Consider the following 16305-nt stretch of genomic DNA (forward strand, 5'->3'; position numbering starts at 1 on the left):
ACCACTACATACATCCGAAATAAATCTAGCATTGGGTTTTGATCAAAGCGTGCTCTTTTTTACATGCCAGCTTATAATTGAACTTACATCCAATCTTTTTTTTTTTAAAGCCTCAATGCAATGTATATCATGTCCTAAAGGACTGGGAATGAGACCTCACAATAAACTACAATACACTCTAGTCCCTAAAAAGCTAATGGAATCCAGGCCTGGGATGGGCTTGTATAAGCACTCCCCAGCCCCCATGATTTCTATAAGATAAACGTGGACTTTATACACAGTAAAATCATTCTGGTTTAACATTCAAGTACAATTACACATACAAGATTATCATATGCCCAGTTCATTTGGGACCCAGCCAATTAACTTTCTCTGCTATGTACTGCAACTAAATGAAGGTTTAGAAGTCTTTTTAAAAACCAAATGTAATACAGTAGACATACGAGTGAAAAGTTACACTGTTTATCATCCAATGCATCAGATTATTTTCTCAAAGCCAGCATCTCTTTATCAATCTTCAAAACACTTTAATGCTACCTACTCACATGACAAAAGTAAGCTACCACTAAAGGTCTGTAGCTATTCATAAAATGATGTAAACAAACCAGAACATACTGTCATGAAAGACTGATGAACACAGTTTGGCTCGATTTTTTTTTCAACTTCATTTTTTTATCCCAGTAGCACTTCAGGGCAAGCGTAAGATGAAAATGCTACTGTGCAAAAACCTCTACTTGCTTCCTGAGAACTATTTACTGTGATTCACAGCTCATGACTATGAAACTATGCAAAACATCACTCCTGTGCTGAAACAAGCTTTCCAGCCCAGAGAGAGTTCTGCTGCTGAGCCACTAACTTCACTGGTACAGAAGAAAAGCAAGAAAACTGAATAGCAACTTAGAACCATCTGCAACTAATAAAAAGATGAAGGAACTGGACTTTGCAACTGTTAAAACTGAATAATTAAACAAAACTAATCAAGAATCAGATTATCAAATTCACTGCAAACCTGTCATGTTTGTATCTGAGACAACTGCTAAGCATAGTCCAAGCATATTATTTTTAATAACCTAGTCTGAAATGCAATACTCCTTTAAATTTTAGGCTGCTAAACAGATCTTCCAAACAACCAGGTTATAACAAACAACTACCATACACAAGCTATACACTTGCCAAATTTGGGATGTTTGATGTCTTTTAAGTCTTTCCAAAGCCATCTCTTGTTCAACTGTAAAAACTCCATAAGGTTAGACTTGGCTCTCCAAGCCTTCCCTTACAGAGATCCTGCTTCATCTTTTGCTAATAAGGTAATACACATGCATAAATTTTCTAGTTAGGCAGGCTACTTTTATCACAGCATTAGAGGGTCAAGCTATGCAGTTTCTCCCTTATCACATTATAGGGGCTATTGTGCACGTACAGTGGAGTTGATTCACATAGACAACACATTTACTATAACTGATCTTTTTAAAGACACCAGTACTAGATTTGGCACTTCCCCCCCCCAGGAAAAGAAAAAAAAAACAGGAATGAGCTGCCACTGACAAGACTGTATGAATATTTCAACCGGAAAAATAACCTCCAAGACATGGCTGATGAAGTGGAGGAGGTCAAGAACAGCCAACTTACAAGCTGCATCTCTGAGCTAACTTCGATGAGTTCTAAGTAGTTAATACATGCTGGTTGCAGATGAAAACCCACTCCTGAAGTTGTTGGGTACTATCTGAAGTTTTTATAAAACAGCCCATGAAGAAAAGGGACAATATGGCCATTAATAGAGCTATACTGATGATGAATTTCAGGTCACAGTCTACAAGCTGCATCTCTGAGCTAACTTCGATGAGTTCTAAGTAGTTAATACATGCTGGTTGCAGATGAAAACCCACTCCTGAAGTTGTTGGGTACTATCTGAAGTTTTTATAAAACAGCCCATGAAGAAAAGGGACAATATGGCCATTAATAGAGCTATACTGATGATGAATTTCAGGTCACAGTCTTCCAAGTTTTAAAATATGAAGCTACGTGTTCTAAGTGCCATGGCTTGATAAGTAGGGAATGGTAAAACACATTTTCAGGCAACTTTTTTATTACCAACATCTTGGATACTTCTGTAATTGAAAACAGAGAGTAATCATAAGTTTTAAAAACTATTTCCTCGTGGAACTTTTTCAAAAGATAAAAAAGTATCTAAGTTCAAGAAAAAAAAATATATTTTAAGAATCAGATGACTGGTTTGTCACCTAATTTCTAATTAATTTGTTCATCTGATTTTTGTCATCTTGTTTCAGAACTTATTGAAATAACTTTTTAAAAACATAACTGGTTTCAACCTCTTAACATGCCCAATAATAAACACAAAATTTAAAGAATGCATATTTGCTTACAGAAGTTTGCAGTCATCGAAAAATTACTTGTAAAAAAAAAAAAAGGCCACTTAAGAAAGTAAACCTTTCTGCAAATTTAATATAGGAACAGGCAAATACATAAAACAAAGTGAAGTGCATAATTGTATCTGACAGTCTAAAGATCTAATAGTTTTAAATCCAAGGCCAACAGAAATAACTTGCAGCGCTATACTGATGATGAATTTCAGGTCACAGTCTTCCAAGTTTTAAAATATGAAGCTACGTGTTCTAAGTGCCATGGCTTGATAAGTAGGGAATGGTAAAACACATTTTCAGGCAACTTTTTTGTTACCAACATCTTGGATGCTTCTGTAATTGAAAACAGAGAGTAATCATTCAGTTTAAAAAAATATTTCCTCGTGGAACTTTTTCAAAAGATAAAAAAGTATCTAAGTTCAAGAAAAAAAAATATATTTTAAGAATCAGATGACTGGTTTGTCACCTAATTTCTAATTAATTTGTTCATCTGATTTTTGTCATCTTGTTTCAGAACTTATTGAAATAACTTTTTAAAAACATAACTGGTTTCAACCTCTTAACATGCCCAATAATAAACACAAAATTTAAAGAATGCATATTTGCTTACAGAAGTTTGCAGTCATCGAAAAATTACTTGTAAAAAAAAAAAAAGGCCACTTAAGAAAGTAAACCTTTCTGCAAATTTAATATAGGAACAGGCAAATACATAAAACAAAGTGAAGTGCATAATTGTATCTGACAGTCTAAAGATCTAATAGTTTTAAATCCAAGGCCAACAGAAATAACTTGCAGCGAGGAAGACACTGATGCAAAATTCCATATTAGCACATTACAGTATAAGTGCTACCTATTTTTTTCAAACTGTGATTGCTTAGCAAGTCTTACAACACATCAATCTTGCTTTTAACTCTCTCTGGCATACTCAGGACACACTTATTGCTCATCAGATTTTCCAAACTGCTACTTTAATGAACTTTGCTTCAAAACCTAAGATCTTGACAGAAAGCAGGAAAAAAACCAAAAAAACAAACCAACCATGCCCCAACAAAAAGAAAACCCAACTCTATCAGGACAGAAGGACGTGTGGAATCAGGATGTCAGACTCCTGAAGATTTTCCAAGTCAATTTCTCAACCGAGGATAATAACTTGGTTCTGAACTCGGTGTTCTGAACTCCGCATCTGGGCGCAACCCACGCTATCTCGTTTGCAACACAGTGGTGCTCGGCCATAACCACATACCTCAGTCACCAAGCAGGAGGAGGAGCAAAGCACACGCTTAACACTGTTTTTATTGCTGAGCGAGGTGCAGACAGAACACAATGGCAGTTAAAAAAAAAAAACATCTAAGATCTTGACAGAAAGCAGGAAAAAAACCAAAAAAACAAACCAACCATGCCCCAACAAAAAGAAAACCCAACTCTATCAGGACAGAAGGACGTGTGGAATCAGGATGCCAGACTCCTGAAGATTTTCCAAGTCAATTTCTCAACCGAGGATAATAACTTGGTTCTGAACTCGGTGTTCTGAACTCCGCATCTGGGCGCAACCCACGCTATCTCGTTTGCAACACAGTGGTGCTCGGCCATAACCACATACCTCAGTCACCAAGCAGGAGGAGGAGCAAAGCACACGCTTAACACTGTTTTTATTGCTGAGCGAGGTGCAGACAGAACACAATGGCAGTTAAAAAAAAAAAACAAAAACAAACAAACCCACAAAACAACAACAAACCAAACCCAAACAACCCTGCATGGCTGTTTACATCCGGCCGGTAACGCTTTCCCAGGAACAAACCTAACTGAGATTAGGTTTGCGTTGTTTCACACCTGAAGTTAAGGCGTGAAACATAAGGAGTGAGTGTTCTGATTTTGGGGGGGGGGGGACAGGGGCCGACAGAGGGCGCGACCCCGACTCAAACCTACCCCTGAATGGCCGCGAACAACTACCTCTGCCGAAAACAACGCGGGACTGACAATTTACGACTGTTATTACGAGGAGACAGCGATACTTTTGTGAACGCCGAGGGTGGATTTTTAAGCCCCGCTACTCCCAGCGCCGCTTCACCTCAGGGTCGGCTCCTTCCGGCCCAGCCCCCGCCCGGCGCCGCGGGGCTCTGACAGACCGCCGGGCCGGGGCTCCGCTCCCGGGCAGGGCCCCAAGCCCCTGCCCTCCCTTCCTCCCTCCATCGGCAGCGCAGCCGGGCTCCCAGAGGAAGGTCCCGCCGCGCCGCCGCCGCCCGCCCCCTTCCAGTCCCTTCACCTGGCGGCTCCCCGTTGCGCTTGGCGTTAACCGGGACCCGGGCCGCGCTGGCGCCTCCGCTCCGGCCACATCGGCTCCCTCCACCGAAGCCGACCCTGGCTGTCTTCTCCTTCTGCTCCTCCGCCCGGCTGTCCTGTTCCGTCCCACCCGCGTACGGTGCCTCCTTCCCTCCCTCCCTCTCCCTCTGTGTTTACTTCCTAGCGGCGGAAGCGACGCAAAACCAGCCAAAATGGCGGCGGCGGGCGGGCTGGGAGGCGGCGCGCCCCCTCCCCTCCACCTCGCGGAGGCGGCGCGTGCCGGGCGGTAGGTGGCGGTTGCCCGCCCTAACGGCTGTCCCGCAGCCGTTAGCCCGACAGCCGCCCCAGCCGCACGGTCCCGCCGCCGCGGGGACAGCCGGCTCGTCCTCTTCCTCCCCGGCTGCCGAGCGCCTCGCTGCCTCGGTGTACGCCGCCTCAGCGGGCTTTGCCTGGCCACCGCACGGCGGGGTATCAAGGCCAGGGCTGCCTGGAGGCCTCCCGGCGTCCCGCAGCCGTTAGCCCGGCGGCCGCCTCAGCCGCCTCAGCCGCACGGTCCTGCCGCCGCGGGGGCAGCCGGATCGTCCTCTTCCTCCCCGGCTGCCGAGCGCCTCGCTGCCTCGGTGTACGCCGCCTCAGCGGGCTTTGCCTGGCCACCGCACGGCGGGGTATCAAGGCCAGGGCTGCCTGGAGGCCTCCCGGTCAGGTGCTGGGCGGCCAGGAAAGGGAGAAGTCTAGGAAAAAGATTCCAGGGGTGATAGTGGCCGGAGGTGCTGGATCTTCATCACCGGTAGAGCTAATTCTCTCGGTGGTTTGGGAGCTCTGTGTTCAGCTAGCCTTAGGAGTAAATGTAATGGAGAACTAGCAGAGAATCGATGGCTTCGCTGGCTCCAGCAGGCGCTGGGAATGGAGTGCTTGGGATATTGTCAGGCAAAGAAGGCAAAGTGCTGTGTGACAATTCCCTTGGGTTGCAGATACCTGGAACAGGCTGCCCAGGGAGGTTGTGGAGTCCCCTTCTTTGGAGATTTTCAAGACCCACCTGGATGCAGTCCTGAGTAACATGCTCTGACAAGCTCTAGGCAATCCTGCTTCAGCAGGGGTGTTGGACTAGATGATCTCTATGGTCCCTTCCAACTCTAAAAATTCAGTGAAATTCAGTGAAAATGTATTCCCTGTATGTGTGGTGCATCACAGGCAGCTCGTCTTTCTGTCCTGTGCATGACTGAAAGTTTGAGTCATTAGGATTCCCCACACTTTACTTACTTTTTGTGAGGTCTAATAAATTACTACTTGAATTTTCAATTTCAGGCCAATATCCATCACTAAGTTTCTCGGAAACAGCCAGATGTCACCCAATGCTCTCCACGCTCTTGGAATGGCTTCAAAACCGGGTAACATTTCTTAAGTGATCTCTCAAGTGTCACCATCCCAGAGTTCTTCGAGAAGCACCTTATAGAAAAAAATTCTTGAACGACATTTTCTTGCATACTTAAAGTCTGTTCAAAATGATTTTTTTTTCCTTTCAGTTCTAAATCTAGATCCTTGAGATTATTGGTGGAGAAAAAAATGACTTGCCTAGAAGCAGCACTGTTTTTCGATGAGAAATGTTCATTTTGATTTTGAATTTTGATGAGAGAATATTCTCCTTTTCTCCAATTCAAAATGCCTTGAGACATTTACTACATCTCAGCCATTATGGTTCTCTGTGCATTTATAAGTCTACATCCAGCCTTCAGTTTTTCAGGAAATGCAACAAAAATCTGGAAGTAAGAGGTGAGTTATCACCACACCTTGAGCAGGTTAATGGGCATCTCAGACATGCTTGTAATAGCACACAATAGCAAATCTGTGTAACTTTTTCATTTGTACAGAGCAGCTACGCAAACTTGGGTGGATAATGAGGTGTGTTCATGGCTGAAGCCAATATTGTTGAGAAAACGGAAGTAACTATTTTGCTGTCCCCACCTGGAAATGTTTGGTGTTTTCCATTCTTGCTGTTTTATGAATTCTCCTTTCAGCCTCATGATCCAGCTCTCTAAAGGTGGTAAGATAACAGCCCCCACTTACAGTTTCTAGTATAACAAAGGAATATATATACAAGGTATATTTGCGAGTATGTAATGTGTAAGCTGCTGGAGATGTGGGAGAGGAACGTAGAATCAAACTGCAAAGGGTTGACCCAGACCTGAGCCCAATACTTAAAGAGAAGGGTCTATTATTTATCAATAAATGCGGAGCAAACACCCTCCGCTTCTCCTGGTTGCCTCTCTTACTATTTTCAGGCTGCATTATACTGATGATGTGATGTGACTGATCCATGTCTTGTGAAGTCAGTAGAAATACCTTTTCACCAAGAGTAAGGTTCTGATCAAATTCTGATGTCTGCAGGAAAAAAAAAAAGAAACATCTTGTTGCAAGAAAGATCTTATCTAGGTCTGTGTAGGAGTCTTGGGAAATGTAACAAGGCTGCAATTTCATATTTTGAGGTAACATTATTTTAAAATCCCTGCTGCATTATCTGAGTTTAGGTGTATTGACTTACCAGGGGGAGACTTCTTACAGTGCCTTGCGGTTTTATTTTGCTGCCTGATATTTGGAGTAAACAAAGTTTGCTTCAATGCCTGTGCTCTTATTTGCTTTGTTGCAATTGCCTGTGTATGTTTTAGGCACACTAAGTGTAGGAGGAGAAGAGGACAAGTGCAGAAGGAGCTCTCTGCATCACTCTGAGACCACAGCAGCCAAAACCAGCCAGAAAGGAAGCTGCAGCTCTGTACTTGGAGCCAAATCAGGTCCTGGACATGGTGCAGAGCTCTGCCAACAGTGTCTGTGGTGTCTGTTGGCAAAGCATGAGAACCAGGGACTTTACCAGAATTGAATAGAAGAAAACCTATGGGCAGCTGGTGGTGTGGGCAACCTCTCTGGGCACTTGGTGAACCCCCTGTGGCTGGCTCTGGCTTAACTGGTGGGCAAAGCCATGCTCTTGTAGAGTAGAGCTCTTGGACCCTGAGGGCGCTGGAGCTGAGAGAGGTGGGAACAGGTTAAGAAAGGCCAAAGCAGCAAAGATCCAAAGGCAGATGAGTTTTTGAGAGAGGAGTATTTCAAATGATAAAGGTGAAATTATTTTTATTTGTGTACACTTCCAATAGTGCCAGAAAAAGTCCAGGGGCCTGTACTGAGCCCTGGTATGCAGAAACGAGACTACTGAGGAAACTGCCTTGTCATTTTTTATTAAAAGAAAAGGAGCAGCTCTCTGAAGTTTCAGTCCTTCTGGTTGGAGAGTCACATCAGTTCTGGCAGAGATTTGAAGCAGCCCTCACTATGATCATGTGTAGATGAGGAACAGCCCACAGAGGCCCTTCCATGAAAACCAAGAGAAGGATAGCCTAGCATCTGATGGGAGATCCCACCACGTCAGGCTGAGGTCATACAGGTACACCTCTTCCTATTTTCACTTGCCTGATGAAGCCTGCAGCAATGTTGCGATTTCGAGATCTTGGTTGTAAATGCTACAGCTTTTAGTGCTGAAAGTCTCCTCTGTGCTGATTTTCTGGCTATATTCAAGCAGCTCTGAAGCAGTCATGCAGCAGCTGTGCTCCACCCTAGGGTTAGGAAAAAAAATGCAGAGGGAAAAATAATAGAAGCAGTTAGAATAGAATTAAGTAACAGTAAAATAGACCAGATCCAGCTATGATGAAAGTACGAGAGGCTTGCAGGGCACGAGTAGCCCACTCCAATTTAATGAAAATACAAGCTGTGAAAAATATGGGGAGATTTGTGTGATGAGTCAGTGGCTGAAGGGCCTGTTCTAGGCTGCCTGTGACAATCTTACTCCTCATCAGACTGTGCTGACAAAGAAAAAAAAAACAAAACCAGAACTTGTTCTTTAACAATGCCAAATGAAGTTATTGTTTTTCAGCAATGCACATCATCATTAGGGAAACTTCCCTTTTTTATCCTTTTCATATGTCTACACAGGAAGATCTTCTGGGAGAGGGAAGTGTTTATACTTTAGAATACAATGTTAGGGACCGATAAAATAAGCATCTATTATCTATCACAAACAAGGCCTGTTTTTCAAAAAGTAGCCACAGGTTAAATGGTTCTTAAAACAGAGAGCCTCAACTTAAGGCCTCTTGGCCACAGAAAAATAGAAAGATAAAACAAAGGATGAGTGACAGCAGGGTAGAGTATTGCCTGCAACAGGCTGCTTGATATTGTTGTTCATGCTTCTATATAAGCTGGGGATAATAGCTTTAAAAGGTTCCTCAAAACTCACTGTCTGTTATTTCTGTCTATAGTGTTTATTCCCAGAGGAATGGCTGAGATGGTTGCTTTGTCGGTAATTTGGTAATGTAACAGCAAAAATTGCCATTTGCTGGAGCATCTCTGATACAGGATTATCATTATTATGGGCCTGTATGGAACTCTGCAGGAAAAAAAGTGCAAGTAGTGACCAACAGAAACGATGGTGTGTGTCTATCAGCTATTATACCAGTATCCAGGGAGGATGGCACAAATGGTTGTGGCCAAGTGGGCTGCAGAAAGGAGTGGGAGGGTAGAAGCAACGCCATGGTGGTGGTAGCAAATGGCACTGTGCGTGCTGCTCGGTGGTAACCCCAAGCAATGCCTCAAGTAGTGTTTAAGGCTTTCAGTGGCTAAATCCCCTGTTAGGAGGAAGAACCTATTGCATCCAAAGTGACTGAATTTCAACTAGCCACAGGCAGCCTACATGAAATCTTGTGGCAAGAGCACAGGGCACCGTCTCAGGTGCCTCCTCAATCCCAAGACACTGCAGAGGTGGCCATTACATGAGAAAACTCGCTGGCTAACTGGCGGGGGAACATCTTTGGGTGATTATTGATGGCTTGTGATGCCCTGTTACACCTGCTTACTCTGTGCTACTGATTATAGTCAGTTTGTTGTTCTGTATTTGGTTGCATCTCTGTAGGTGTACCCAGTGAAGATCCTGCCACCTGGAACGTTTGGTAGCGCAAGTTCCTCCCTACCAGACCCCAGCAGTGAAAGCAGGGGATGTGACAGCACAGCCCTTCGGGTGTGCCTTGGGCTGAGGGACACAGAGCATCTGTGGTACAATTAGTGCATGCTCTGTCACCTGCAGCGTCTGGTGTGGGTGAAAGAGGGGGCTGTGGCAAAAACCTACCAAGTGTGAGTTATATCTGGAATGACTGGGTGATCCTGAAGCTCCCTATCGAGTTTCTGCATAGGTGACACAACAAACTAACTTAGTACAATGTGATTCATGAAAACCGTTTCGTAAGGACCAAGATTACCAGGTCCTGATGGTGACTGGTTAATTGTCTGCGCCTTATTAACTTTTACTGTTCATTTTGTGCTCAGTGGGTGGATACACCCGTGAAAGTTTAAGCTATTTGTAAACTAATGATATCTGATCCGAGTGGGAGTAGTGTGGCCTCGCCTTGGCCAGGAGCTGAGTTTGGTATGAATTAGCAGAGCGTGGCGAGCTCTGGCAAACAGGGCGGCGCGGACGAGAACTGAGTATTTCCATTGCGTGGGCTGGGGATCAACACCTGCCAGAAAAGCACGTGAGGCTGCTGGAGCAGCGTACGGCAATCTTATTGTGGGCTGATCTCATTAGTGGCCTGTGCTGGCAGCTGGCTGGAGAGCGGTGCGGGGGGAGAGGTGGTGACGTGAATGGCTGACACTGTCTAGGAGCAGAGTGTCCGAGGTTCAACCATAATGCGTGGGAGCTGCATCTACCCAGCAGCCTGGTGCTCATGCTCGGCTGTGCCATCTCCCAGGAGCAGTAATCATGGATAGTGAGTCGTGTGTGAGAGAAACCTTTCCCTGACACTGCCTACCCCTCACTCAGTCCTCTTAATTAACTAAATGTAGTGGTATCATATCCTTTCCCCACTGTAATCTTAGTTTCCTAAATTGATACTCATATTAACCTAAAATGAAAGAGAAGGCTGGAAAACTAAAACACAGAATTAATTTATTACTGTGGTGCTACACTCAGAAAATTTCTAAAAAGGATAGTGGTCAGACACTGCAAATTTGTCTGCTCTCTGTAACTAATTTTTCCATAATTTAAGACCCATGGGGACTTACGTCAAGAATCTCTGCATAAACCCACTTCAAATTATGTGCATTAATTTTCCACCATAATTAATTTGTCTTTCTTCAACATCCCTTTTGGGCAAAAGTTCTCTTTTGTATTCTATTTCAGTGATGCCTCATCAGATCAGTTTATGATTAGAAAGATGACTTTTCTAAATCAAATGTTCTCTGAAATTTTCTATTATGGACATCCATGACCTGGGAACATGGAAGTGCCAAAATCCCTGGTGTAAATGCACCCATACCTCTTAGGTACTTGTTGACACCTGCATCATGAATGTTTAAAATAAGGTTCCTCTTTGTTTTGTTTTTTTTTTCCCTGTGTAAGTACACAATCTCCCTCTTTCTAACATGACATACTGGCTTTGAGGTGGTACAGCATGCACTGTACACTGGATTTGGCAGCTCCAGGTTCTGCTGTGTGTTTCCTTGGCTGCATGTGCCCAGCCTGACTTGGACACTGCTCCTCCTGCTGCCCCTCCACACGGCAGCTCTGCTCCCAAAATGGAGAAACAGTAGCCAGAAAGCAACGTAAGGAGAAAAAGGGCTTGTCTGCAGTGGATATGGATAAAAGTCAGTACCCAAGAGTCCTGGTGCAAAGCAGGGGGGCAGCGACATCAGGCTCGGAGTGTAGGTAAGAAGTAGGGAGTGAGGAGGGGGCTGGGTTGTGAAGGAGAGATGTATGAGAATAGTACGATAGGGAGATCCTTAATAAACACACTGGGCTCTGCTTTCTTCCAGCCTCTGTCCTGTGGTACACGGTCACAAGTGTGTGTTGTCACAAGTTCAGTTGTTTGAATGACTGTTAGTTGTTCAAAAACCTGCATATTTCTTTTTAAGTCTAGTGCAACCCCTGTGTTTGCCCACCTTTCTCTCCATGCCTGCAACCTCTCCCACCCCCCATGGTGCTGCTGTGAATAAGATAAACTGTACTCCAGAGGTGTGTGTTTTCCCCAGCTATTCTAAAGTGCAGAAAGACATGTATGTCACCCATGTCTGAAGTCAGGTGAGATGGATGCCGTGGTTCCGGTCTGATCAAGGTGCTCTGACCTATCTGGATGCCATCTGCCGGTATCCTAACTGTCAGAGCAGTTCTTCATGTCTTCACTTGAAATTATAGTTTGCTTTTCACTATAGAGGAGCAGAGGACCTGGGACTCTTATTAAATGAACATTTTGGGATTCATAGCAAAAGGCTATTTGTCCTAAAAGTGCGGGTGATATTTTACTGAGGAGTCTTAATAACTGATAAAAATAATTTAAAATAGAGTCTTCTTTTGTGTTTTAAAACGTTGGAAATTGAAATGCAGTACTTCATATGAATGCTTCTACATTTATCCAGCTTCTCCTTTAAAGATTTGAGCAGCAGTCTTCGTGTCTTAAGTACTTTTATAACCACCAGTTTACCCGATAAACTTTCCTACTTTTAAAAGAATCTGTTTAAATAATTTCAAGTACCACCCCCGTCCTCCCCGCCCTCTTGTAAAAAAAGATTTCTGAAAATGGAGGCTTACACAGTCATTAGACTTTCACTGTATAAAAATGTACAGTGGCTTTATTGACATGTACATTCCATTATGTTTACAGCTGCAAGATATGAGGCACACTCAGTATTGCACTTCATTAAAATTTCAGGCTCAAACATAACCCAGAAGTTTAAATGAAACTGCTGTTGTAATTTAATAATTCTTATACAGGACAAACATTGATACCTTTATATACAGTGTGATACTTGTTACATTTATGCCTTCCTAACACATTTTTTTTTTTTTTATAACAGTCTAGGAAATAAACCAGAATATTCCTCTTTCCCATCCCCACTTGTGATGCGTTACAATTGTACAAGATTACAAAAAGTCAGTATACAATAATCAATTTTTTTTTTCTTTCTCCTGAAAGCCAGCATCATTCATAGTCCACAGACACACAGATCCTTTAATAGCAATTATTTATTTGTAAATGTCCAATGTTTCCTAGCCGATGACTGTAATGGCCACATGCAAACACCTCACAAGTTTTGATGTCTCAGTTCAAAAAATGTCAATATCTCACAGCAAGAATTATGTACATGGTATTTGGCATCCTTCTTGCACTGTAAATTGTTCCTTTCACCTGGGTTATGAAATGGTCCCAACCTCATCCCAGCTGGACTTTATTTTCAGGACACTTGAGGGATGAGGGCACCTGTTTTGCTCTGGTTTAAAAAAAAAAAATAAAATGCTAGTCTAAAAAGTGTGAGCATTTCTGCAAACCCCACAACCCAGAGCAAATTCTTCACCGGTGGGTGGATGGACAACGTGAAGCGGACATTCTGTTCCTTCAAGTTGTTTACCTTTGGGACCTACAGTGAATTTCAGGGGGAGGGGAAAAGAAAAAACAAAGAAAAGATTAATGCTTGCAGATAATAAACATATATTACATTTCCTCAAAAAAACATGCTAAGAGAAGGTAATACATCTATTAGATGAATTTATAAGGCATCAAAAATGAAGGCTTAAAAAACAGCAGATAGAAGGGTGCTTTCACTTAGTCAAATTCAAACAAGAAGTCTAAAGGCTTAATAGGCCAAGAGAAAAAAAAGGTCCATTAGATCTGAGAAAACATGATCAAAACCTGTGAACTCCTTAAAACAGTCATGTCAAATGCTGAATTGGTAATTGAAGAAAAAAACCCAAGTGATCAAACTTCCATGTAATTGAAAAGAAATCAAATTCAAAGGAAGAAAAGGAAAAAAGCTTGTAAGGGAGAATCACTAAAATAAGTTTCATCTCATTAATGCTGTGGAAGAAATTAGTACAATCTAAAAGCAAAATTGATGAACATGAACAAGAATTACACTCTGCAGTAAACATTAATTCTAAGGTTATACCAGGAATTTTAATTTTTTTTGTTTACTTCTTTTATGTAAATATCTAATCAAAAATATCTCACTTTTTTCAACAGCAAGGAAAATAATATGATTTATTGAGATCAAATAAATAGCACATGAAGTAAGAAACTAAGACACTGGGGCAACAGTTTGCACATAACAAGATACCTAAGTGTAGACAGATCATTTAATAGTAGTGTTAATTTTTTCCAATATAATTTTTAGACATCATTCCACATCTGTAGGTAAACTGCAATGTCCTTCTGTATTGAAGTAGCTAATGTTTACATGATCAGTGTGATGACACTGCCAGAAGAACAAACAAACAAAAAAATAATCTGAAGCACACATAGAACTAACCCATTCTAATATCGTTCAAGATACTGAATTTAGAATTTGTATGACTGATCCTGTGTTTTTTCCTAAAAATTATCAGCAAGAAAAGATAAGAATATCATCAGAAGTAATTACTAAATCTCAGAATTCGGCGTGGTAAATTTGCTTTGTAAAATACTACCTGCAGGACAGTGTGGGAGTTCTTCTTTAGGGATGCTTGTCATTCTTTGGAAGTCGTCATGGCAAGCATTGCAAAAATGCGTTGTCCCAAAGCAGAAAAAAACAGCAACTGAACAGCAGTAGCGGCATTTGTACTTTACTTCTTTTATGTAAATATCTAATCAAAAATATCTCACTTTTTTCAACAGCAAGGAAAATAATATGATTTATTGAGATCAAATAAATAGCACATGAAGTAAGAAACTAAGACACTGGGGCAACAGTTTGCACATAACAAGATACCTAAGTGTAGACAGATCATTTAATAGTAGTGTTAATTTTTTCCAATATAATTTTTAGACATCATTCCACATCTGTAGGTAAACTGCAATGTCCTTCTGTATTGAAGTAGCTAATGTTTACATGATCAGTGTGATGACACTGCCAGAAGAACAAACAAAAAAACCCAAACATTTAAAGCACACATAGAACTAACCCATTCTAATATCAAAAAAATAATCTGAAGCACACATAGAACTAACCCATTCTAATATCGTTCAAGATACTGAATTTAGAATTTGTATGACTGATCCTGTGTTTTTTCCTAAAAATTATCAGCAAGAAAAGATAAGAATATCATCAGAAGTAATTACTAAATCTCAGAATTCGGCGTGGTAAATTTGCTTTGTAAAATACTACCTGCAGGACAGTGTGGGAGTTCTTCTTTAGGGATGCTTGTCATTCTTTGGAAGTCGTCATGGCAAGCATTGCAAAAATGCGTTGTCCCAAAGCAGAAAAAAACAGCAACTGAACAGCAGTAGCGGCATTTGTACTCTAAGAAATCCGTACCGTGTTTGGGACACATCTAAACCAGAGAGAAAACAAGTACCCATAAATGAAGCAGCCATGCTGTAACAGTCCAAACAACACACTTCTACATTCTGTAGTATATGTTGATATTATACAATACTACAGAACACATTTCATTACAAATGACTGGGAATTATTGTACCGCTTAGGTACTCGGAGCTTCAGAATGAAATAAAAAACACAAATGAAAGTTCTTTGCTTACCTGAGCCCTTGAAACATCAGAGCACGCACCACAAATTAGCTCTCTTGGATCATAGTCATCTCCTTGTCCAGCCTCGGCATCACAACGAGCTTCGCCACCGAAATATGCCTAAATTTCATATAGGAATGATGGGACATTAAACCAGAGACAACTATTAATTTGAACAAATACCATTTGTAAGGCAAAAATGATGATTAAGGGTCGTTATTACTGTCTGCACTATTCTGCACTCTCTTGACTCTGACTCCAGATACATATTTTTAAGGCACTAAGACAATGTCTCTCAACCTTTGGATAAACAAGACCAAAAATTGTGCAACGTACTCTGGTCTATGGGAGTGACTGTAGGCTTTTGAAACAGTGTTTGGCTGCTCTGTGAACCATATGTAAGAAAGACAGGATTGGGGCTGAAGGCAGCAGAGAAACATTCTACCAGGAGGGATTTCTACTAGCCAAAAGGAGTATCAGTTTTTATGCTCATGTGGGATCCCTTATAATTAGAATTCTGCTCTTTTCTACAAATTTCTGCTACTTCCTCATCTTATTCTACAAGAACACATGGAGCACAAAAAAGCACCAAGTAAGGCTGCAAACTCTGATGAATTTCCTCATCTACTAAAGTGTTTTCACATGGAGTGCTGAGATGAAGCAACAAGTAACTTACTTCCTTCGTTATCATCGTATTAACTAATTAGACAATGCACAAATTCTTGCTTTTGACAATTCTTGCCCTCGACAGTTCTTCCCTTTTTGCAGTGATTATAAATGCAAAGTGGTCTCAAGGCAACTATGAGGAAGGAAAGCTTAAGCAGCCACCTTCCCCTCAGACTCTGCAGACTAAAAAGAACAGGAAGAGTGCTTTGATGGGTATGTCAAGAATTAGGTAGTACTTTGGGGTGAAGAGGTGCTGCAGGAAGGAAAAAAGTTAGAAATTATATAGTTGAATGTCACTGTTCAGACATATGGACACAGTCTGAAAAGGGAGTAAGTAGATATAAGGGAAGGAAAAAAAGAGGGAAATAAAGACACTGAAATAAAAGAGTTTTAAGTACTGGAAAGAAAGCACAATGAAAAACAGGGACAAGAACAAAAACTGGAGAAAGTAAGAT

General features: G+C 41.8%; 2 protein-coding genes across 2 annotated transcripts in view; both read right to left on the bottom strand.

Moving 5' to 3' along the window:
* Positions 1 to 4813, bottom strand: part of FBXL3 (F-box and leucine-rich repeat protein 3) — a 39078-nt gene extending 34265 nt beyond the window's left edge. The window contains exon 1 of the mRNA XM_014959837.1: positions 4645 to 4813. The gene's annotated coding sequence lies outside the window, so the exon portion shown is untranslated. The remainder of the gene's footprint in view (positions 1 to 4644) is intronic.
* Positions 4814 to 12280: 7467 nt separating this feature from the next.
* Positions 12281 to 16305, bottom strand: part of LOC106898535 (E3 ubiquitin-protein ligase MYCBP2-like) — a gene marked incomplete at its 5' end in the record, with an annotated part of 51927 nt that continues 47902 nt past the window's right edge. Inside the window, 4 exons of the mRNA XM_014959836.1 lie at positions 12281 to 13100; positions 14146 to 14273; positions 14951 to 14988; positions 15197 to 15304. Of these exons, the coding sequence (XP_014815322.1) occupies positions 12985 to 13100; positions 14146 to 14273; positions 14951 to 14988; positions 15197 to 15304 (390 nt within the window). The remainder of the gene's footprint in view (positions 13101 to 14145; positions 14274 to 14950; positions 14989 to 15196; positions 15305 to 16305) is intronic.

The sequence above is a fragment of the Calidris pugnax genome, unplaced genomic scaffold, assembly GCF_001431845.1.
Source record: "Calidris pugnax isolate Ruff unplaced genomic scaffold, ASM143184v1 scaffold514, whole genome shotgun sequence".
In the NCBI taxonomy this organism is placed as follows: domain Eukaryota; kingdom Metazoa; phylum Chordata; class Aves; order Charadriiformes; family Scolopacidae; genus Calidris; species Calidris pugnax.